Source organism: Triturus cristatus, chromosome 3_2, assembly GCF_964204655.1.
Source record: "Triturus cristatus chromosome 3_2, aTriCri1.1, whole genome shotgun sequence".
Lineage (NCBI taxonomy): Eukaryota > Metazoa > Chordata > Amphibia > Caudata > Salamandridae > Triturus > Triturus cristatus.
The window spans coordinates 1,055,046,381-1,055,071,378 of NC_140584.1; the positions used below are offsets into that span (position 1 = coordinate 1,055,046,381).

The 24,998-nt window shown below is 43.8% G+C and overlaps 1 protein-coding gene across 1 annotated transcript in view; it reads left to right on the top strand.

Moving 5' to 3' along the window:
- Window positions 1-24,998, top strand: part of GUSB (glucuronidase beta) — a 200,478-nt gene that overhangs the window by 6,473 nt on the left and 169,007 nt on the right. Inside the window, exon 2 of the mRNA XM_085649764.1 lies at window positions 5,551-5,736. Within this exon, the coding sequence (XP_085505890.1) occupies window positions 5,551-5,736 (186 nt within the window). The remainder of the gene's footprint in view (window positions 1-5,550; window positions 5,737-24,998) is intronic.

The window sequence follows — 24,998 nt, forward strand, 5'->3', positions numbered from 1 at the left end:
CCTTATTAAGGGCATTTCTTGTTACAACTTATGCATTTGACTGAAGTAAATGATACATCTTTGCTTATTTCTGTTTTATGCACCTAAGACTTTATCTAATATACCGCATCTCGGTGCATATTATCTGCCCTAATAACATTTTATTTTTAAATAAATGCTTGTGTTGTAATAGGAGGAGAGTGAAGACAAAGGTCATATTTATTTTAAAGGTCTCTTTGGCTGTAACGTTAGCAAGCATTAAATGCCAACAAAGTTAGAAGCATTAACTTCTTCACAGCTCAGCTTTTAAAGAGGCACATTACTTAGTGCTGGCTTTTTCATGGTTCTGAATTTATTCAATGGCTGTTCTCCAACAGGAAGTGAACCTAAACAAAGATTGATTGTTTTCACTGTAAATGTAGGTAACATGAGTACTTGCTGCATTACGTGTGTATTTGCTAGCAGTATTCTCTTGTACATAACCTTTAATTGCTTTTGTTTTTATTTCTTTTTTATTAAAAGATAAAAAAATAAGCGAATCATAATAAATGCAAGCTTCAAAAAATGCCTTAAGTGTGATAAGTTCATTTAAGTGTTTGTGTGGACAAACGAGTGAACCATAGCTTGAGGAGCTAATTATATTCCTCTGTAGCATACATTTGACAAGCTGGACTGTCTGCACAAAAAGCAATATCACATGATGTTAATTCAGAGTGTCAGCTATAAAAAAAGACAATAGCTTGGCCCACTAGTCCTGGATCAATTGTGTTTTCTGCACCTGTGTACATATGCTCAGGCAAATAGAAATTCCCTCAGAGTGAAGAGAACCAACAGCGGAGGTGCTGCTGGCCCGTTTCACCATTTTGTATTGTGTTGGAGTGGAAGCAAAATGTGACTGATAGTCCAACAGACCAATGGCGGAATAGAGCTGAGGGAAAACGCGCTACATATGTATGTCTATACATATTTTTTAAGATTTGTTTTTGAAAAGCAAAAGGTCTTGGCTAACGCTATACCAACAAAAAAATATATTTTTGGGTCTCAAAATGCACACTGTGCCATTCTGTTGTCTGTGAATGGCATATCAGACCAATGGATGAAGAGGGCCGGCTGAAGTATATTATATATTACATTTTTGCCAGTATCCTTCCTTAAGACATTTGCACATCCTAGCCATCGTCAGGGTGTGGTTGTCCTCAGTCTCGCTGAATAAACCCCTGATGCCATAGGTTGAAGTAGCGATTGCAAGCGAGTCTGAAAATACATATCTTTAATTCACATTCTGAGATTGGAAGTTATACAAGAGCAGTACCAGAGATAAACTCAGGGGAGTATTGGTGGTAGCACATGCCAGTAATCAAGTTTTGTGGTAATACCAGCAGTGTAGTTTGGGATGCCAGCGCCCGGGGCAACATTTTAAAAGAAAGTATTGCACCCCCTAACCCATGGACGAATAGCTCAGGAAGTGCTAATGTTCCCCTAAGAATTTTGCGCCCGGGGCAGCTGCCCCTGTGGACCCCCCATGCTAAGGCCCTGGATAAAACCCAAGGAGTATGAGATTTGAAAATAATCAGAGACTAGGATCTGATCCCTTCATTTTGGAAGGACATTGACAACGATATTTGCGAACAAAATAATGTTGTTTGAAACACGATTGCAAGCTGACAATATGTAGGAGTTTAAACAAAAGCTTACAGTTACAAACAAGGTCAGAAATTCTGTATTTCTTGATAACGAAACAAGTCTGCTAAAAAAATTCTTTTTTTCTGAGTGAACATGTGCACAGCATGAAGAACAAAGAAGTTCTGACGCTAGCAGAGTGTGACTAAAATCTCTGCCCTATATTAGTCGTGGACTTCCAATTTCCAGAAGTCACTGTAGATGAAAAAACCAACAAAGAAAATTAATGTTCATTGTGTGACAAAGTAGCAAGTGTGATATGAAATACAGGATTTATTGATTCGCTTTTAACCACCCAATGAACTCAAACGAGAAGGTGACGGTGCCAGCTGCATGTATATTGAAACCTGAATAGGACTGACTGTCTGAGGATCATATATTAACTCTCTGCGCCTGATTACGAGTTGAGGCATTGGTTATCACACATGATAAAAAATGATATAATGGGGTAAATTCTGCATGATACAGTAAATACCGTACAATTGCCCCTGCATCTCCGGTTTGACCTTCCGAAATTTAATGAAGGTTGAGGTATTTAGCACATCTGATAAAATAAGGATTTATGCAGGGGTCGGAAATTAACGACCCACGCGTAATCAAGCCCTAAGTGTACAAATTACTAAGGAACTCTGCTCAACTTCCAGATTGAACAAAAAAAAAATATTTTACGCAAAGCCCTGGTGCTCATGAACCCAGACCTCTCTTGTTAATGGTCGTAATAGGTACACATCAGTGTTACCCCTTTGTTTGTGAGTTGTGGATTACTGTATGCAGTTCATAGTTTACAAAGTTTTGTATGTCTTTGCCCCCATGATTCTCTGCTGTATCATGTTAGCCTGTGTCTCTGATGCAGACTGTGTAAGTGCAAAATATTAATAAATAAATGTTTCAAAATTCAATGCTTAGAGTATGAACTTTAAAGTCCTAGTAGTTTGCACAATGGTTACATACACTAAAGATAATCGGAATTCAGGTTTCATGTATGTGTACTCATCCTAAGAATTATCCCTAGCAGTTGGACTGTTGTCTACATTACAAACGTTTAAAGCACACCAAAACTGAGTTTAATGCTGCTTTGCCACACATGCTAGTTCTGATTGCGTAACAAACACGCATGCCATCGCCTTTGTCGGATGAGTGCAACTGTGGCCGCCTTTGCGTTCTGCCATATGATCGACAAATGTGCCGCTGTGATGGACAACGTGTCTTGTGCAGAAAGAAAATAGAATATAAAATGAATTCATCAAGGTATTAAGTAAAAGCAATGTCACGGGGACTTTGATGTGACAGTGATCAGCTATCAAAGCGAGCAATGTGTTTCTTGCTAATGCCCCAATAGATATACAGCAAAAATAGATTTCTTTATATAAAACATTAATGTTCTATTCTGTTCTATTCCATTCTATTCACCAGTTTTATCAAGTGCATGACTACCCAACACTGGGCTGCCCAGCGCTAACAGAGCTAGATACAGTGAGGATGGTTAACCTGGAATTAAGGAAAAAGATAGGTTTTAATTTCTTTCTGAACATCGTAAAATTGTCTTCCATTCTCAGGCCAGTAGGCAAAGAGTTCTAAGGCATAGGTGCAAGAAATTGAGCGACCTCCGCTTCTAGCTTTTTTGACTCTGGGAACAACAGGGAGGTCAAGATGGTGGAACCTAAGGGCCCTGTTGGTATGATATGGGGTGATCTGCTGATGGAGAACCAGTGAGCCTCCTTTGTATTGTACCCTATGGGTGATACAGAGTGCCTTGAATTGTACACTGCGATTTATGGGCAACCAATGAAGGGTTTTGAATGTTGACAGTTAAAAACGTTATTGTTTAAATGTTCTGAGAATGGGAAAACATAAGAGAGCTCCAAGTATAAATCTTTTAAGAACTAGTCACCTCCACCCTCAAAACTGAAAAAAATGGCCTAATGTAAAAATAGTTTTTGGGTCTTAAAAAGCACTGGTACTGAAGGGGACTACTTTGTGTGTGGATTGTGCTCCTTTGTGTAGGGGCAGAATGCCGTCACTCACAATAAAGGCTGCCAATGGCTGAAGTGGACTGACGCATTGCCCCATGCTGGTTGCTGGAGTGGGTGGAGAGAAATGTGAATGACTCAATAACCGCCTAATGATTGAATATAGTTAACTTGAAGGCTCCTATAAGTAACTATATTATACATAAAGTTCTAGTAAAATCAAAAGTTCTGGCTAACTACAGGGCTGAAAAGCAATGTTACCGTTATCAAGCATAGAGCCAGTTGTTAAGGCCATACACCCATCTGCGTTGGAAGGCCAAAAGCAAATGGGTAGCAGTGCTAAGAAACTGTTGTACTGCTACACGTTAAATAAAACTGCAATGTTGTGTACATCTCTTTTAGAGCGTATAACATGGAATTCTAAAGATATAACAGTGGAAGGTGGGATGTAGAGGTGAACTGGGAGGTGGAAGGGAGCCTGTAGCTTGAGAAGCTGGTTGGGTGAGACTTTCTCCCCTGAAGGATAAACTTGGGAAGTTTGTTCAAGGGACCTCTTGTGCTCTCTGTGGGACGAGTATCTGAGTAGTTTCAAAAGCACTTTCCAATAACGGCAATGGGTGTACGTTGCACATGAAGCGACCAATCAACCGAAGTCAAAAAACCCTGATGATGCAAATACAAGGTGCAAAAGAACCATATATCTTAATGTACTTACAGATAACCATGTGTATGTTCTGAATAGTATTATTGTGCACCGACTAACAATACATGCTTCATATATTTACATTGGATGCTATGAACCATCTGCTGATCACAATGTAATGACCGTACAACTAGATGAATGTGGTCAATACGTTCCGTAATACTAGCAATAGATGAATGCATGAAGGAACTCACTCCAAGTACATTAATAAGAGAATTCAACACAGTATACCACTCTGAACAACTGGTGTTTCTTGTATATGTAGATCACATGAAATTACGGTGCTTGCAAAATAGATCAGAGGTTCATGAGCGAGACCCAAACCTAGATTTTGTCACTCTGTCTATGCTACGTTGAGCATGATCCTAATTAAAATGGGAAGGCCATCCTTTATGGAAGAGGATGTCTCACACATAATAGTGTCATGCCTCATCATTGGCATCCTCTTCCCACCCTGGTAAGATGGTACTACCAGGGCGGACTCAACCTCTGCGAAGACTTGGTGGTAGGAGGGAGTTTTTAAATACAAGACAAGGAAACCAACTAGCTGAGAAAGCTTGGAAGCTCTTATCCGTGTTCCGAGTGAGAACTGATCTCTTGCTGTCAGTTATGTTGAAATTTGCACAGAGACCATTAAACATGGGAAGATGAGTGTCCCCATCATCTAGGAAACAGAGGGCATTAGCCACCATCTTAAGTGTAGACATGCCAATGCTGCATCTAGGGTGAGAGCTCTCTGGGGGGAGTGATTGAATAAAAATAGTGGCATCTTGCATGAAAGCATTGTTTGGAGATCTAATGTAAGCACTTCTTATGCCATCCAGTGAATGATGTGACAATATATCTCAACTCCCCTAGCTGACATCCTCATGCATGCAAACAGAATAAAAAAAACTATTGTTGAGAATAGTTAACGATGCAGGACTTGTTAACATTTTTACTGTTTTGTGTTGGGAATTTACACAAACAACAAAGGTTCATTGCATATTGGCGGAGCCCTTTTTTCTTTTAGGCCATACTGCCAATTGATGTTAATTATAAACAATTTTTTATGTGATTTTATCCTGGTACAGAAAGTACCCAATTTGATGAAGGGTGTTTCACATATTTTTAGGTTGAGTTTAATACTCTCGGGAAAAGTATTGTCTTGTAGTAGGAAATTTACCAAATGTATTTCTTGTGATGGTACTTAACTTTCTCTGCTCATTGACCTTTTAGACGGGACCTGTGATTGACATGCCTGTTCCCGCTAGCTTCAACGACATCACTCAGGATCCAAGTTTGAAAAATTTCATTGGTTGGGTGTGGTACGAGAAGGAGGTGTGGCTGCCCAGTCGCTGGATTGAAGATGATACTATGAGAGTGGTACTTCGTGTTGGCAGTGCGCACTATAATGCAGTAGTGGTGAGTATTGCCTGTTTTGCAAAGTCTATGGTAACACTCTGCATTTGAACGCCAACCAGTAAACTTTAGGTTATTCTAAATGCGGCTGTGTAACTGGTGTTGGGCGTTCCTAAACATCTGTTGGTGAGGGAGGGGTTGAAATCTCTTCATTGGCTTCAAGTGAGGAAGAGGTTTCCAGTGAGGAAGAGGCTGATTTTCAAAGCTCCCCTGTCTAGTCTTAAGGCTCTTAACCAGCAGGGCTCTTACTATTCGAGAACCGTTTTCAACTGGTATCTTCCTAGCAGACAAGGTCAGAGGAAAGTGATGGTTCCTCGTTTTAGGAAGGCAAGATGGGGTGAACGTGCATTCTCTGTGGCAGCTGCTAGGTTGTGGAACACTCTTCCTGTACACAATGCTAGCATCACTTCTTATTCGGTGTTTCGTAAGAGTGTGAAGACCTGGCTTTTTTCTCAATTATAACCTTCTTTGTTTGCCCCCCTTGTGCTCTTGTCGGTTATTGCGTTTTGATGCCTTTTGGTTTTATATGCTTTACAAATTCTAAATTACAACTCAACACTACCCCTCCCTTCAAACAAACTGAATAAAAACAATAAAATAAAAAAAGTGAAATCACTGAAACGATTTGGTACTCCTCTTAATTTGGTTTGTCTTCTTTTCAAAGAGTTATTGCCATCACTTTCATTGTTTGCAACTGAAGCACTGTGATCACAGTTTGATTACACGTTCAAACTAGTATCGGAGTTTGAGACTACATCTCAACGTGATCAACTTGAATCTAAATTATGAATTTTAATAGGTACCGAACTGTAAAGTGCCCACACAGTAAAATCTGCTGCATTCATTTTCTCTGAAACTTGAGAAGGTATTCAGGACAAAGCACAAGAACTGACACGATCCATACTTTCAGAAGACTGAAGCTGCTGCAAGAGGAACTTCTATCCCCTTCGTCCACATTCAAATACCTAGCTAAAACCGTATTCTTCTTGCGGCACTAGTTTCCATCCTTCGTTTGTACTGAATCCTTTGAAACTTTACCAGCCATTGTTGATGAATAAAACTTAGACAAACCATTCCTCAGCTTATCCAGACTTTTACGAAAAGCTTCTGTTTCAAACATCAACTGCTTAGTACATAACATGCAATCCTAATATTCCTGTCTCTGTTTATCCAGTATGTGGCTCTTGATCATGTCCATGTTTACTTCATGGCACTGTCGATTTTCACTTATCAAACCAGGCCTAATTAAAGACCGTGGATCGCTTGCTCTCAGAAGTTTAAATGATGTCATTCTAGAGTGTGGAGTTACTTGATAACTCTAAATTCTCTTGCAAGCTGCAGACACTACTTAAACAACCTGTTTGCCTTTCCACCAAACCAATAGATTGGGGACTGTATGAGAGAGTGATTTGTGAAATTCCTGACATCTCTAAAAATGTCTTCCATTCTAAAGATAAAAATTACACACCACTGTCTGACACTAAACTGTTTGGAAATCCTTCAATGCCAAAAATGTTTTTTAACAGCTTGGTCATATATTTAGTCAGCCCTATCAGCAAATTTATAAAAGATCCATTTTGAGTGGCAATCAATAAGAACGAATAAAAAATGTACTAGCATCTGGGAATACAGATAACAAAAACTATTGCAGCGACGAGAAGACAAAGGTGTATTTCTTACTAGAAAGTAAGTGCCTGTCACCATCCTGACATGGTGAACATGATCCCCAAATCATGTCACTATAACCACATATACCAGTCACCAATAAAGCAACTTCTACATCTTCTTTGTGAGTGTCAACCAAAACATTGTGAATGAGCAAGACATGTCAATGTTTCTCTTATGTGACTTGGAGGTACAGCCTGTCTCCCTTCGGTAACAGAATCTCCTCAATGCTCAAAACATCTCTAAGGGTACTCCACACACGATATGCAATGGGCATTATTTTTTATCTGGCCAACCCATACCAGTCATGTCTTTAATATGTTTCCAAACTTCCTGTTTAGCACTGATTTGAGCCCCTCTTTTGACTCACCGAGCTCCGAATCTGCTCCATCTAGTATTCCGACTGTACATCTAGTTAGCCATTCTTTATATTCATCCTCTGTACCTGACAGAGATCCGCTTTGGAATTCTTACCCCTTGAAATGTGACAGATCCCAAAATTAAACTCTTGCAGACAAACTTTTGGGCTGGCATTAAGGGGAAAAGAAAAGGTTTGTTATCAGTGACCAATTTGAATATTCTTCCCTAGAAAAGTGTTTTAAAATATTTGACACTCAAACACTCATCAGGGCCTCCTTTTTCAATTGATTGCTTCACTCAAGCAACGTGATGGATTTGTTCTTTAGTCTGTCATTTGTGTCTAAACTGCCCCAGTTTCCAAATTGCTTGCGCCCACCGTTCCGATACAATCAACATTTGGTATGAAAGTTTTTAGTGCTGTTGCACACACAATCATCTTCTCTTTTTTTGACAAATGGTACATTTGTTTCTTAGTTAGCAAAAGGAGAGAGAGGGAAAAAGATTATAAAGGAGGACTCTTGGTCCCCCAGCTAAGGTAGTTTAAACAACAAAAGAGTGTGCCTTCTAGTGGGAAGAGCAGGTTGAAATAATCTTACTTAGATTCTTTATAAAGCCCTCACTCACCTACCCAAGTTGGTGACATGCTTCATCATCGGGCCCCACCAGGAGAGGCGAAGTGCCTCGCCGGTGTGCTGCGACGCCAGGATTACTGCAGAGCTGGTTTTTTTTGTGTAAAAGTGAGAGTGGTGGATTAAAAGTGTCAGGATTGTGTCCAAAAATTATTTATTAGTTGGCCAATTCGACACACTAAAAACAATGTGTGGGATAAACAACTGGATAGATTGTTCAGTTAAATCCCGTGGTGTAGGGTCGACATGTTTCTGTCTGAATGGTGTAATTTACCAGGCATTCATCAGGACCAAAGGGAGAAGAAACCTCAGAGGTATGGGCGTGCTAAGCCCCACCCTAACCAGAGGACGTGAATGTGTGAAAAAGGTAAAAAAAATTGCAATCCTATATTTCAGAGGATTGGGAGAAACCAAATTGCACATGTGGTGTGAAGGTTTCTTACACCATGGGTCTCGGGAGGGGGGTGGTGGCAAGATGGCGCACCACCTTTGTAGCCAGGCACCCGCTTGGTACTTGCATGTAGCCTCAATGAACCGGACCCAGTCGACGTCAATCAATGCTTGTTTGACGCTGCCCTTGTGAAATATTTTTTGCAAACTGATGTGAGCCCTGTGGGCAACCAACTTACTTATCAAGCTTCCCTTCCTCCCCTGTGGCCGGACAATTAATGTGCTGAAGGCTGTAGTGAAGACGGGGTTTTGCCTGCACACATTGGTATGTTAGTATAAGCGTTTTTAGAAGTAAAACGCCATCTTGACACTTTGCTGCTTTTGCACACGACACTACAGGTAGCTGTTATTATAAGTAAAACTGCTTGCTTGATTTTTCTTCACATGAGACCGGTCTGTTTTTCACATCCCTAGACGTGCACCGCGACCTTAGTCTGAACACTGTGTGCAGAAACTGTCACGGTCAAATAACAATGACACGCTCTAGACACAACAAGCACACAGCTGCAAATATCTGAAACTCGGGTCCTTTAATATTGCATTGCATGCATGATGCTGGCACACTTGGAGAAAACCTTTCCAGACACAGAGAGCAGTGCTGATCCTGTGATGTGATTCACCTAAGCTGATCTTTGAGGTATGGGGTTCCCCATTCAAACCTAGAGACCTTCTATTATTATAAAACTAGCTTATTAGCCAGGGGAAGGTGGTTCATAGGGTATTATAGGACCTGTTTCCACTATCATTGTAATATGATTTCTCCCTTTGTTTTTTATGGAATTCTAACAATGCTGATGGTTTTATTTCTAATCATTTGTTTGCTTATGTTAGCCAAAATACTGCATCTTAGAGCATGTAGTTAAAAATAACCATTTAAAACTTTTCCGTGTCTGATTACTCGCGTTGTGGACTGATATGAGAATAACAACGAAAAGGTGTTTCTGATTCCCACCATTCCTGACAGTATTCTAAGTTGCTTGTTCTGGGTTGTCTAATCATTGGTAGCTTCGATATGATACGGAGAACGAATGAGACACCGATGCTAGTCGGATAGGGGTTCTAGGTACCGAGGTGAGTTTTTTGGTACACCACAATTCACTGAGGTCCTGGTTTCCTGTGCATAGTTCTGTGCATGAGCAGAATCCCTGCAACAAGGCACTGCAGACACCGTTACAATCCTAACTTCTGTTTCCCAGTCGCAGCCTGCAGGCAGCCTCCTTTTTGTAAGCTATAATCAATGTCCCTCTCCACAACATGTTGTGATATCTATCCTTGCGTGTTTCTTTCTCTGTGTCCTTGTGTGAAAAATTGGGATGTTGGTTGAGGGTATGTGTGAGCCATTCTCAAGCAACAGCTACAGTCCTCATCATGGTGAACAACAAACATCACTAAATTACTCTGCGCATAACCCACTGGTAACTTGACACATAAAGAGTTAGACTTAACTTGGAGGCAAATTTTAAAGTATTTATTCAGCACTCAAACATTAGTAAAATGAAAATGCAACACAAAAAAATCACAAGCCAATTTAGAATAGTAGAATAAAATGTAATAAACTATTTGACTCCCAAACGCCAAAAATCCAATCAGTTCAACTGGAGATAATAAATTTCAAAGCTTTAAAGTAGAGCAGGGAGAGCATCACGGACGGTCACCCCTGTAGTGTGAAGAGCAGGCCGGGTGTTGCAGACGGTTGTCGCAGGAGCTCTAGCATGAAGAGCAGATCTTGCATTGGCAGTTACTGTAGCATAAATAGTCTGGTTTAGCGGAGCTTCTTGTTGATACGAACTGGTCCGTGTTTGTGGTCATGAAAAGCCAAAATCTTCAGGATTTTTCCCTTTCTTCAAGTAGGAGCTCTGCTGATGGCACACCAAGTATCCAGGACCTGGGAGACATCTCGTCAGGATCTGGCAATCACTCCAGCAGAGGCTCCCAGGGCTCAGGCCAGTCCAGTTGCAGGTCCAGTGCAGCAGGTCAGCTGGGCAGTTGAAGGTAGACGTCTAGAGCTTGTCGTGTCCCTGTAACTCAAAACAGGTGGTCAGCCAGCTGACTCTTGAAGTCACTTCAGTCTGGGATGAAGGGAGCAGGCTCAGCAGGGCAGACCTCATACAGCAGGCCAGTCCTTCTTCTGTAGTATCCACAGGTCCCGAAGTGTTATTAATTGTGGGTCTGAGGGTCCTTTTTTGCTATATAAATCTTTTTTATTAAAGACATAGCAAAAAATAATAAGGGCATAGCAAACACACAGTTGTATATTGGCATAGCCAAATAGAGCAGTTTTCCTCTCAACTGCAAACAGTCCCTGAGCTCTCCCGCACTGCATCACATTGCAAACAGCATTTGATTCTCAGTGAATAGCAAACAAAACATCAGAACCAGTAATGACCAAGGGAGTGCAGGGAATCCCGCTATAGTCATTCCATTTCCCCTACATTTACATCCATTTTTAGGACAGCCCCTATATCACTTTCTCAGCCAGCATGCACCAGTCCAGTTGTGGTGCTTGCTAACCCCCCACCACCCCATAATTGCGCAATGTTTCGCTTGACTATCTCCAGTCCCAGAGTCATCCAGAGCTGCTCATTGTGGCTTAGGTCTGTTGCCTCCCAGACATTTAAGTGAGACCGTTTTGCAGAGGCACCCATGTTGCTCCCAAATAAGCCAGTCATACAGGCAACCACTGACTCCTAGAGTGGTTGCATCTCAGTGCAGCTCCATAAAGTGTGTAAGAATGTGCCTATCTGGCCGCACTGTCTGCGACCCTGTTTGTCCATTGCTCTACCCATTTTTACCATGGTGGTGCATGCACAGTAGGATCTATGTAGAACTTTCAGCTGCACTAGATGGAATCTCGCCCCTATAGCCACCTCCCTTGAGAGTGCCAGGGCCTCGGGCCACTCATTATCCTCAGGACCCTCTAGGTTGCGTACCCACGGTCCTCGCAGATGTTTTAGGGTATCTTGTGAGTTGTTGACTGGTTTATGGTACATCTAGTAATCTGTCCTCTAAAGGTGAATATTTAGGGAGCTCCACTCCTTTCAGCAGTGCCACCTGTATTGCATGGTGTATCTGTAAATAGCGATAAGTTTCAGTGGGTGCTAGTTGGTACTCACGTTGCAGTTCCACAAAGGGGATAACCTCTCCCTGTGCCTAGAGGTCTCCTCCCCTGTAGAGACTGATGAGATCCCACTTATCAAATCCAGCCTGTGTCCCTAGTGTTTCTAGTTTCACTGTATCCCAGAGGGGAGTGTCTTGAGTTATCTAGTCCCTCTAGCCGAGTGTGTGAAGTGTTGTGTGCCAGAGGCTATGTCACTGCCTATGGGCCTTTAAAGGTTGTGTACCGCGGTCTGCCATAGATGGCCCTATGATATCCACCTGGTTTTATATTTTGTCTATCCATGTGAAACGTAGGTGGTTCTGCAGGGAGGTGAACCCAGTGGTTAATGGTGGTCAGCTGTGCCACCCGATTTCTGAATGTCGGGCAGGGTGATACTGCCATCACACCATCCCCCTTTATTGGCTATATTTGCTGGACCGCCATCCCAGAGCGATTTGATTGCTTTAAAGTAGGACACCTCAGTTGCGACGGCTGTGGTAGCAGATTATTGGTATAAAACTTGTCAGGTTCAGTAGTGATGTAGATTCGGAGGTGTCGGAACCCATCTGTGACAATGCTTTCCCCACAGTCGCTGGGCAATTGTGATATTTGTCCGTGTAGGATGTAGATCAGGGATTTTCTACAGTTAATAGTATAAACCAGAGTAGCGGCTAAACTGGATAAGAATTTGAATAATTCTGTTTCTGGGTCATATTTTTTATACCTGGTGCCCCCTTTGAAGAGGGAGAAAATTCTGGAGTTTTACCTCCACAGAAGTGTCTGGAATTTACTGCCTCCTTGCACTGTTTCCAATTTGTCTGCGGGCACAATAGGCTAGTGTGAAGTTCTTTGTCCAGACCTTCTTGTCCATTGCCTTTGAAGTGCATTTGTGGATGGCCTGCACCCTCCCATCAAGTCAGGATGGCCAATCCTACCAACACCCAGGCTCTCTATTGTGATACTGTCTGTGAGGAATACACAACTGCTAACTACACCTAGTCATGTGACCTGGGATACATGCTTCAGGCACCAAATGGTTAGCAAACGAAAATGGCAACTTTCTAAAAATGCACTTTTCAGAATTGTAGCTTAAAATCCGAATTTACCATTAAAGAGTATTTTAAGAGGGGAGCTAGATGGCCGGCTACGAAGATGGCCACCCACTAATATAACTATGGCAGGCCTAAGCATTTTTACCTTCCCCTCGCCCTTTTCAGTCCCACTCTGGGGGACCTAGAGAGCTGCAACGCCTAACCTTCCAACCAGGTGTGCTAGGATCCACTGAGTGTCCTATGGCGCCAACTTCCGGGCTTATTGACATCTCTGAGCTGTTGAGTGGTGCAGCCTACTACAGTTTGGAGGCTCACCGGACGTGCCTGCATTCTCCCGGTGCTCTGGGGGCCCTCCTTGCTGCTGTGTCACCCAGCAGCTGGCAGTTGCCTGCGGGGGACTTTGTTTGACCTCCTCTCACCCCTATCGGCCTGCAGGCTGGAGCCTGAAGGGGATATTACCGCGATAGCGCAGCCGGTCATCTTGTTGCTGGAGTGGCTAGCTGTTGTTTGTAGGGTGTCTCTGCTGTGGCCTGCACAGGTCCGCTTCTCTGGGCAGGCCTACCCGGGGCCTTTTGGGCCATAGCCCACTTTCATGTAGCTGGTTTGCACATCCCCGTAAGTGCCCCCCCATCATTTTCCTGGCCTGCCTGTGTGTGGGGGCCCACCTTGCTCTGTTTTCTTTGTTGGCCGAGGCCTATTGGGGCCTCGTATCGCGGTTAAGTGGCCAGCCTCCCCTGTCTCGCTGAGGATCCTGGGGTAACTGTTTAATAAGCTTCTCCTCTGTTCTGCTAGCTGTGCTCAAGTCACCAAGAGTGATATTTGCATTGTGTCCTGTGGTGGAATTGGGCCTCTTACAGCTCCTAGACACTTGGCGGTCCAGGTTGCACATCTGCCACCTTCATGGGGCAGAGGGGCTTCATCTTGAGCACTCCCCATAAATGACGTTGGGCTTTGCCTCATCAGGTATATTTGGAACTTCTACTATATATGTTATCAAAGCTAAAAACGGGGATCTTGAAGGCAGATCGTGCCGTAACATCGAGAAAATCCTGGGGCTGCCCAAACATTGCAACTGCCCTTATATGGAGAACTTTGTGAAAACCCTCCTGGACCACTCTGTATGGTTGTGTTTTTTTTTCGGGGGTCTTCATTGTTTAACAGGCCATCATGCTTTTTCTCGTGGATCCAAACTTGGTCGAAACGTATAACCCATTATCGATTGTTTCCTAAATTACCGAGATCGGGACAAGTTTTTGTGGCTTAACTGGGACAATTCTAACCTTCATCATGAGGGATCTAAGAACTCCTTCTGCTCTAACTTCAACCCTGCAGTACAGGAGCCTTGGTGCTCCTTCCAAGAAGTGAAACAGGTCCTCAGGGTGCGAGGTGTTAAGTACTCTATGCTTTTTCCAGCTAGACTTTGTCTTGTACATAAAGGTAGACTCATTTTTTCCTGCATCCGGCATCTGCATTAGAACTCTTCTAGCACAATATCTCTGCTAGGGGAGCCACATAGTCTGAATCCTCCAGCCCCTCAGCCTTTCGTGAAGGGGAACGGCGTGGTGCCTCTACCCTGAGTGCTAATGACTGTTTGTTCCCTGCAGCTGTCTCATCTGATCCCTGTCACATGCACTGTCTGTTGGCCCATGGCCTCTTTCACTGTAGCTGATTTTCGGTAGTAGCTTTGCTGACTTCAATTCTTTCTTTCACGCACTTTGGACACACCTTTAATGCCAGCTGGCTGACATCCTGCACCGCGAGTCACCTTCGACTGGTTCACTGATTGATTACCAATACATGTAATTGTCTACCCAGCAAGAGGACAATCAAATGTTTCTTTCATGTTCACCCTGTTAACCCGCTTGGGGCACCGCAATGCTCTCCAGGTGCCCCCGCCACGTGGAGTGCAAATTGGTGCACTAGAGTTAAGGGTAATCTTTGAGTGCTTTTTTTCCCCTTTCTTTTTCTTTCTAATCTTATTTTATATCTGCATGGGTTTTTCGCTAGCAATGGGGCTGGCAGGGGTGGAGGGTAGTGGATGTTTCTTGTTTCTATTTGTTGTTGAAGCTTATTATTTGTTTATGCAGTCACTCTCACATTCATATCTACAAGTTTTACACTTCACCTGGTACCTTTTAAGTTTTGGGGGTATGGTCTATGCACGTCACCGCAAGTCTCTATTCCTTTTTCCACTCCATGCTTAATTTACTAATGTGGAATGTGCGGCATATAAATAGCCCTTGCATGGCCAGTCAGTTGTTGGTATACCTAGACCATCATAAAATTGATATTGCCTTGATTCAGTAGACCCACTGCTCCTCTCTTAGCACCTCAGTGTTTGCCTCCTATTGGGGGACCCATTGTTACTTTTCATCCTACTCCACTTACTCTAGGGGGTGGTCACCTTGATTCAGTAGTTAGTTAACTTCTTCCTAACGGAATGTGTCACTGACTCTGTGGGCAGGCTGGTTATACTTGCCGGCACACTGAATGGTACTAGTATATTATTGGTTAACATCTGTTGTCCGACGTGACTTGCATAATTGCGGGGAAGCGGGCACCTTTTTCTCACAATATGGAACTGTCCAAGGCTACAGAGCTGTTGGGATAGGGTCACAAAAGTGATGACAAAGATGCTGGGACAAGCGGTACAGCTGGAAGCCAGATGGCATATATTGTGCATTACAGGAGATATTAAATAGCCGAAATATAGTAAATTGTGGTTAATGCCAGCAGATATGATAGCCAAGCGAAATATAGCCAGGGCATGGGAAAGCACAACCCAGATAGTCAAGGAATGGGAAAATGACCTAGATTGGTGCTTCGCAGCAGAGAAGGTAATCCAAGCCGAGGAATTCCACGAAAATGGGACAAAGTATGGGATAACTGGGTGAAGTATAGGAGGCCTTAAAGGGATGTTATGTGCAAATTAGTGGGAGATATGATGATCAGATGTGAATCCAGGGCAGAAGGGTAACTCCACCAGAGATATAAAGAGACGTGCGCAATTTAATGGTAAATGTGAGATCAAACTACTACTCATAATGTATAAGCAAGACCAGTGTCTATGATTGTGTTGTACAGCTATGCATCTATATACTTAATAAAAAGGAATAATTAAAAAAAACACAAAAAAACCCATCTATGGCCCGAACGTTGATGAACCCTGGGTTCTTTTATGAGATTATACAGCTATGCTCCAATGCTCCAGGTACCGTTCTTGGCATACTGTTTCTGTGTGTGTGTGTGTGTGTGTGTGGGGGGGGGGTGACTTAACCTCACCCTCTCTTCACACCTCAACAGATCGTCGGAGGTCCCCCGCCCACCTTCGTGCTCCAGTCTAGCCATTGCCCTAATTGTGCAGCTTCTTAGTCTAGCTGATGAATGGACAGCACTCCATCCTGATACAGCCGGACACACTTTCCATTCTACTGTGCATGATACCATATCTCGTCCTCATATGTGGTTGCTCTCAATAGTGCTTATTCCTTGTGTGACCGTGGTAGACATACTTCCTCATACCGTATCAGATCACACACCTGTGAAACGGTCGCTCTCTAGACCTACCCCTGCACCATGATTCTATGGCACTAAATTATGGGGCGCAGTCTTCTCTAGCGAAGCTGGCACTGCCATTATTAAATACTTTGAATTGAATGATAAAACAGTTGGTGATAACGTTACATTCTGGGAGACCTTCAATACCTATATCCAAGTTATCTACATCTCCAAGAGATGCTAAAATTGATCCACACTTGACTCTCGCAATTGGAAGCTCACTTTAGGCATCTTGAATCTGTTTATTATGAAACTGGGGACAAGACTCAGTTAGCACATGTGCACAAGTCTCTTATGGATTGCCTCTGGGCCATAGCGCCCAGATTCGGGCCTTTGCTGAGAGAATTAGACAGGGTAGAACTCTTGCGTGGATTGATGGGCGGGAGCGTGGGCATGTAGGAGTTGTTGCTATTAAATAGAGGGATGGTGGTATCTCTACTGATCCTCTATCCATATTGTCCTACTGCCAGTCATACTATGATTGTCTGTATGCTTGCAGGCATGGTAGCGACTCTTCAGACATCTCTCAGTATTTGGGTCAAATAGCATTGGTGTGGCTTGATAGTGAGGCCAGGGAGATCCTAAATTTCCCAATCACGCTTGAAGATGTTATAACTGCTACTGCCAGACTCCCTAGAGGCAACGCCCCCAGTGTTGATGGCCTTCCAGTGGACTTATATAAAGCGTATAGCTCCTCATGTTCCTAGGCTCCTAGATATGTATAACAAGGCTATATCTAGGACATCCCTTCCTACTTCGAGTATGGAAGCCGTTATCATGGTTCTTTTGAAAGCTTTTAGGGACCCGTCAGATCTTGCTTCATATAGGTCACTGTCATTGTTGAATACGGACAATAAGATCTTTGCCATGATCCTTGCTCAGAGGTTTTAGCCTCTTATGCAGTTTTTGGTACTAGCAGATCAGTCTGGTTTTGTGCCGCAACATTCCACCTCCTTCAGTCTTTATATGTTGATGGTGGTTTCCATAGGGTTCATCCTCAACTTTTTCCATTTTGCTCGATGCAGAGAAAGCATCCGATTCCTTAGATTGGACATTTATACTTGAGGCCCTCCGTATTCTAGGACTTGGTAAATTTCTCTTGTAACTTATAAACATGTTGTACACTTCCCCCAGGGGTAGAGTGTTTGTGAGTAGCAAATACTCTATTCCATTTGGTGTGGGTAGAGGCACCGGTCAGGTATGCCCTCTCTCCTCTTTAATGTTTGCTTTGGCAATTGAGCCTCTGGCTTGTTCATCTGGGAATTCCACTTACACAGCAGGGTATGTCTTGGAAGTCAATCGCTAAGCTGCTTGTTATACACGGGTGACATTATATTGTATGTTCAGCACCCAAATGTTTACCTTGCCCCATCCTCCGTGACATTTTCCATTTTGGTCGGTATTCCGGGCTACAGATGATTGCCCTGCTCCTCTACTTGAGTACCCGCTTCGCTGGAGTCCGGCTGGTGTCCGTTATCTTGGGGTCTGGGTCTACAGTGATCATGATGATTTGATTCATAGCAACTTTACCACTGCTATAGACAAGCTTTCTGTTTGCATTGAACAGTGGCTACGACTGCCATCTTCTTTTTTGGAGGGATCTCGTTAGTTAAGATGGTAGTGCTCCCTATTATTTTTTATTTTTTTTCTGATGTTCCTGTCCCTCTTCCGTTGCACATTTTTGTTAGACTAAAGCAGGTCCTATCCAATTGGATATGGGGCTGGTCAGCCCAGAATCCATTGAGAGATTCCTGGCCTTGCGCTGTCAGACTTTCATACCTATTACTTGGCGATAGAAGCATATTGCTTAAAGTACTGGGTTGTGTCCTCGACGACACCCACACATGGCAGGGTGGAAGGGGCTATTGCCCGAATGTATTAGTTGATGGGCCGCATCTGTGTTCTGCCACCTGTCCCTCGGGATCTGGATGTCCTTGCCACCACCTGTCTGGCCTGGTGGGATATAAAGCGTTGTCTTCAGCAATCACTTCCATACTTGCCCTTACTCCTTTTAGCAGATAACCCAATATTCCCTTCTTCTAGTGAGAGAGCCACAAAATGTCTTCTTCGTAAGGTAGGTTGCCCACCTTGGGTGATATTTTCGTAGACAATATTTTCATATCTCAGCATGCCTTCTGCACCTGACCTGGTGCGACTCCCCTTGCACCCTTTTGTTACCTTAGCCTGCAATCCGAGGCACGGGTAGATTTTCCCACCTTTCCTGCTGTGCCCCCGAGACTACTCTCCCTGCAGTTTACATAGAAAGGGCTGAAGTGGGACACTCTATCACGTTCCTATACACTAACTTTCTTACTGCAAGCTTGAATCCACTCCCTGATTTACTCTTTGAGGTGAGGCGCAAGGGGGAGGCCTCGCTGGGATACCAACTCACGGATAATACTTGGGCATAATGCTGCTCACAATTTCAGGATACCCCTTTTAATTTTAAACATAAGCTAATATATTTGACATTTCTACTTAAAAATTAACACACACCTGCTATAATCTCACAATTTAGCAGTGACTCTACCAGTGAGTGTCGCATATGTGGTCTTATTAATGCTGACTTTATTCATATGGCGTGGCTTTGCACAGGTCATGCTTTTTTTTGGCATGATACATTCCAGTCTATTTCTGAGATTTTTAACACTCCACTTTACCCATCCCCTCAGACCTCCTTGCTTGGTGACACGTCAGCATTGCCTTTCCCCTGCAGGAGCCTTGCCTCTATTTTATGTGTTTTGGCAAAACGATGCGTTGCTAAGGTCTGGATGCAGATGACTGCTCCGCTATGCTTACGAACGTTACAAGATGCCGCCCACTGCCAGGATATGACTGATCAATACATTGAGCTGGTTCCCCCTTCCGCCCGTCCCTTTATTATTTGGACCCCTTTCAGGCATTTTTTCTCTGCACCGCTGATCCCAAACCCCTCACCTTGCAGTCGGGGAATGTCTCTGCCTCCACGCCTTAAAAGGCTTCCTCCTTTGGGTCTTGCTTTCATTATCATCGCTCTATACTGCAATCTGCTTTGTGCTTGACTTTTGTACTGTTCCCCATTTGTTTCTGTTTGGCACTTCTGTCTTGAATATGCCCTTTTGAGCTGTACTGCATAGTTTTCTATAAACTGAAAAATGTACAAATAAAAGAGGGGTTTGAGTAACAATTCCTCAGACACCAAACATTTCTACCTGCTCCCAAACAAACTGTTTCACTTATTAAATGTACTAAGGTAACCCAATGTTATTCTATGGGGGAGGTAGGTCTCACCGTAGCGAAAAATAAATTTGTGAGTTATTCACTACCAGGACATGTGAAACCTAAAAGTATGTGTCTAACTTTATAAATACAATGCGTCCTGCCCTACTGGCTGTGCAGGACCTATGCCAGGGGCGGCTTATATGTATTAACAAGCATAGCCAATAGGTCTCGCCTTTGGGGCGGGCGAGCAACATACGCACGTGTGAGCTTGGGCAAGTGCAAAATACAGGGGGTGAGGTTGAGAGGGCTCTGCAGGTAGCAAGCAGTTTTTGGGAGTGAGGGTCCCGCAGGCATCAGGCTCTGAGTGTGAAGGTGTCTTAGGACTCCTGGCCCTTGTGTTTTTTTTGCCATATCAGCTCGCTCCTCCAGGAGGAAAACAGCCCCCCCACCCAACCTGGCTCTCAATACAAAGTACTTTATTGGCTCAGACAGGCGAGTGCAAGGATCATAGAAGATGCATAGGGTAGGTACATTCTGTGCTCTGCCTGTCCCGGCTCAGGGCACTCTTCTCATCGCCTCGAGTCCACTCTAGCACCAAGCACACACCAAACTCTGCTGCTGCCTGTGGAGTACAGTCTGTGCACTGTCTGTCTCGCCCTGTCTGTCTCGCCCTGTCCTGGCCCAGGGCACTCTTATTTATGTGTTTATTGTGTAGAGTTATATAGCTCTAACTCAACACGAGGGCAATAGAGCGCTTCACAGTGTATATATTCTTTGCACTGCCTGTCCAGGTCTGTCCTCGCTCAGTGCTCACTTCTCAGTGCCTTGAGTCCACTCTAGCGCCATGCACACATCTGCTGCTGCCTGCATATACATTTAAGAAAACGGCAGCTTTAAACAATAAGGGTCGGGAAAGTTTGCTTGCAGATGCTTTCATGCAGCAGCCCGTTGCCTGTGAGGCTTGTTTCCTGTACAGCTTGCGCACACGCCTGCCCCAGAGACATTACTGTACCTTTGCGCTCGGAGTGCTTCGTGCGCCTTCGCTTGAAGCGCCGCCTGATGATGCTGAAAAAGGCACCCATGCTGGCAGTCCCCGCCGGACACGTTACCATGGATAAGCTGCGAGTCACCGCCAGCATCTGTCGCTAGAGTGCGATCTCTCGCTCTGTCTCACTTAATAACTCTGTGTATGAATAGTGCGCTGCTTGTCAGCGAGCCGTAGGGAGCAGCGGCACAGTTAATCCCGTGGTAAAGCGCCAAGAACGGGCTCCATTCATCAAACAGCGGGAGAGTCGCAGCGTGTGCTGGAAAGCCCAGATTCACTTGTATTAACCACAAGAGGCACGTGCTCCGTTTAACCCTCGAGCGCACCCAGATAAGTAGGCGCTTAACTCGCAACAGCTCCTCTCCGAAGACGAGACCACGCGATTCTGCGACATTCGTAAGCGCCAGTCTAAAGACAAGCAGGATAAGAAGTAGGAAAACAAGCGCGGCCGCGAAAGTGAAAGCGACCGCGCTAATTTGAAACATGATCCAAAACAGATGGCACCCTGCACGCCGCTGCTCGCTCCCGCAAGCTGGAGGCCGTGGGAGTAAACATTTACTGAAAAAGGTGGGACATGCACCCGCCTTTGGCCATTTGCGTGCTTTCATTTTTGAAAGCCACACGCAAAGGCCAATACAATGTGTAGAAAATCTAAAGCCACATGCACAAGTTTTCTGAAATCGGGAGTGATTCCAAGAGGCCCTCTCCTAGAGTAGCGCATGCGCGCTGCGCTAGGCTCGACCTAAAAAGGAAGGTTTAGGCTGGCAAATGGTTTATGTGGCCAGGTCAAAAATTCCACACACATGCTTCAATGGCAGGCTTGAGATGGGTATTAAAGGACTACTTAAGTGGGTATCACAGGAATTGCTGGCCCACTAGTAGCATTTAATTTACCCGCCGTTTGTATCTTGTGTACCGCTTTACGAGGAATATAAGTACATTAAATTTGCAAATTGGGTGTACCATGTTTAGAGGAGAAAAAACAAGCTTTTTGGCACTGGTTAGGAGCGGTAAAGTGCGCATAGTCATAAAAGCCTACAAAAATGAATTCAGCTAAACCGGAGGGGTGGAGGCAAAAAGTTTGAGGAAGACCCTGCAAAGAGGGCAAGGTCCAACACCCTGCCAGTCCCCCTCATCAGTCACGTTTCATCCTTCATCCTATGCATAGGCTATCCTTATTTCTCATTGTATCCTGCACCAATAATGTTTTGTTGGCTATTGTGGTTTGTTTTTGGTTTGTTTTTTGTTTTTGTTTAGAACCTCAGTCTGTCCCTATCCTTTCCTACATACTATTGTTGCCATATTGCGTCAGCACTCACAGTTTGTCCTTTTTCTTAACCACCCAAGGTCCTTTCTTTCCCCATCTGTTGCCAGCTTCCTCTGCTCTCTGCCTAGGCTGCCCCATTCTTTTTCCTCCATGCTGCAGCCACCATTTTTGCTGGTGGGCATGTGATGACCATTGTTGACAGCCACTGTATCTTCAGTCCTTCGGCAGCTTTCGGTCGTCCTGTCTGAATATCTGTGTCACTTTTGATTTTCCAGGCGACCAATTTCTTGGCTCCTGAGTAGTTTCTGTTCCATCTATCCACTTTAGCACGATGATGGTAATTCATCCTCCTGTGTTGACTCGCTGTCAGTTCTTTGACCCTCTTTTTTTCCCTACTGTCTCTTTCCATGCTCCCCTCTACACTTTCTGTGCTCTTCTTATTTTTCCTTTTCTATGCTTCTGCAGTCAGCAGTTCTTAGCCATAGAGCAGGGACCAGCAGGTGTAAACCCCATTTTTATTTGCTGATTGCTCAGATCCGAAGTGCAATTTGGGATCCTACCCCTGGTCCTTCTGGCAGGCATGCTGACTTTTTTAAAATTTTTTAGCATCTTGATATAGATTTTCAGCTATCCATCAGGACCGCAACATAATCAAAAGTGCTATGCTCATGTTCATCCAGATAAGCAATTTTCAGCACCATTGGTTTTGATGCAGAACTGTGCTTACATTATATGCCTATAGGGAAAGCATAACCGCGTCTCATGTATACCCTGCCTCCTCCAAGCATGCAATGTTCTCCACTTCTTGTCTCAGTGCAGTCATTAATAGTCCACACTCCCACGCCATTTCACAATTTTGTGTACAGTTAGGCAGAATCACCTGCCCCGGCTCAGCTGACCATTTAGACACAACACACCTCATTCACCCATCCCTTCCTGCCGGTCCAGGGGATCCCGGATCATTTCACTCCACTCTCTCAGACCCTCCTCGCCCCTGTTGTCCGTTCAAATTATTTTCAATTGTGACCCCTCCGCTGTAGCCCACGCCGCCATATCTTTTGTCCACTTCGGTATACCTGAATACTTACACTACACAAGTAAGTTCTTAGCCACTTGGGCATAAGGCATGTTGGCATCAACTGAGGTCTCTTGATGCCAAAAGTCAACAGGGAAGAGATTTGAAGAGGTCTTGCGTTAATCTCTCTCTCTCTTATATGGCCACTGTTAAAAGCAGTGGGTCCATTGACTATGATCAGAGAAGTAGAACAACCAGTGGGTGAGACAGACCCACAAGGAGTGAGACTCACGCCCAGTGATTGACACTTTTCTGCAAGACATAACACTTATCCTCACTGAGTGATGTTTAGCTAAAAAATAAATATTCTTGGACTCCAGTGAATGCTCCAAGACCCGGACTCCGTGCATTGGACTGTGGTGCAGGCGTGAGATGAATGCGTAGTGAGAGGCTGTGCTCCACAGTGTGGGACAGAGGCTGTGGTCCGAGAAATCAGACTTGCACCCAGAGTACAAGACTTGGCTTCCAAACACGAGTCACACCGAACTAGTGAGGCTGATCTAGTTCACCTCTCCTGCCTCTGTTCTTTGTGACCTGTTTGGTCACATTTTTTAGAAAATGGTCAGACTACTTCCTTCCTTGTTTTGCTGTTGAAAAACAACATTTCTAGGTCTCGGTTTGAAAGTACGCTCTGTGCCCACCCCTTAAAACCATTGGCTTTTTTTTTTAACCAGTCTGTTTCAGCCACTGGCTTGAGAATTTATCAATCACAGCTTGGCTCAGCCCAGAAGACTAAAATAGTCTTACCCAATGCTCCTGGAGTATGGATGTATCTTTCTACCTCCAAAGGAGTGCAGGCTCTACACTGTGTTTTACTATTTTACATCTACCTTGCTCTCCCTTTCGGCTCCTCATTGCTAATGCATGCACAAATGCACATGACTGCCGTTACATACGTTAGCAAATCAAGCCCTGGTTGATTGGCTGTGCAAATGCTTGTAATTTGTCTGAACATTATATATACCTCGCGTGGGTCTACTGCAGTACAGCATTGCTATCTATTGCAATTCACTATATTTTGCACTTAGGTGAATATATATATTTGGGGAATGGGGGGCCACACAGACCACCGACACCAGGTTTGTGTGAAAAATGCTGCTTTATTGAAACAGGTGAACATCACATAAACAACCCCAGGCCTTTCACCTTACAAAACTAAAACCAACTACTTAAATTTTTTTCAAACCAGGTCTGTGACTTCAGGCACAATTTGTTCACTGCAAGAATGGAAGTGTTTGCTAGGATTGGAACCTGTTTTTCCTGCCCGTTGTTTAGGGCTTTGTTCTCTTCGTCTATTTAGGAGAGTGACTGGTTTTGAAACTACAATTATGTGATATACATTTGAATGGCAGTTATGGTTTTTATCTCGCTCCTTTATTATAAGATTACTTTATCAGTATATTTCTACATTTATACATTCTTGAGAAAAACGCTTTTTGTAAAACAAGTAGATTCAAGCTACTTACACCATCCCTAATACAGTAATTGATGTGCTGTTCATCTTAATTTTTTTCTTGCATTCACTGTGGAAGTGCACAGTGTCAGTTTAAGCATTAGCATCTTTGGATTTCTGACCTTCTTTCCCCAGCCATTTAAATTTGATACCTTTAAGCCATGAATGAATTGATGGATGATGGATTATACCCACGGTTATAAACATTTCACAACTTCCTAAAACAGCTGAATGAAGCAAATGTATTTAGCAGAACGTGCCAAGACACCCACCAAATGAAAATTTTGGACCACCCAGTGCCCTCTAAAATAGCTTGTCCTGTTTATTAACAAGTTAGGGGGCAAAAGGTCACCAACCAGGAAGTTTTTGAGCAGTGATTCGTACTACTGCCCAAACCTGCAGGGATGAACTAT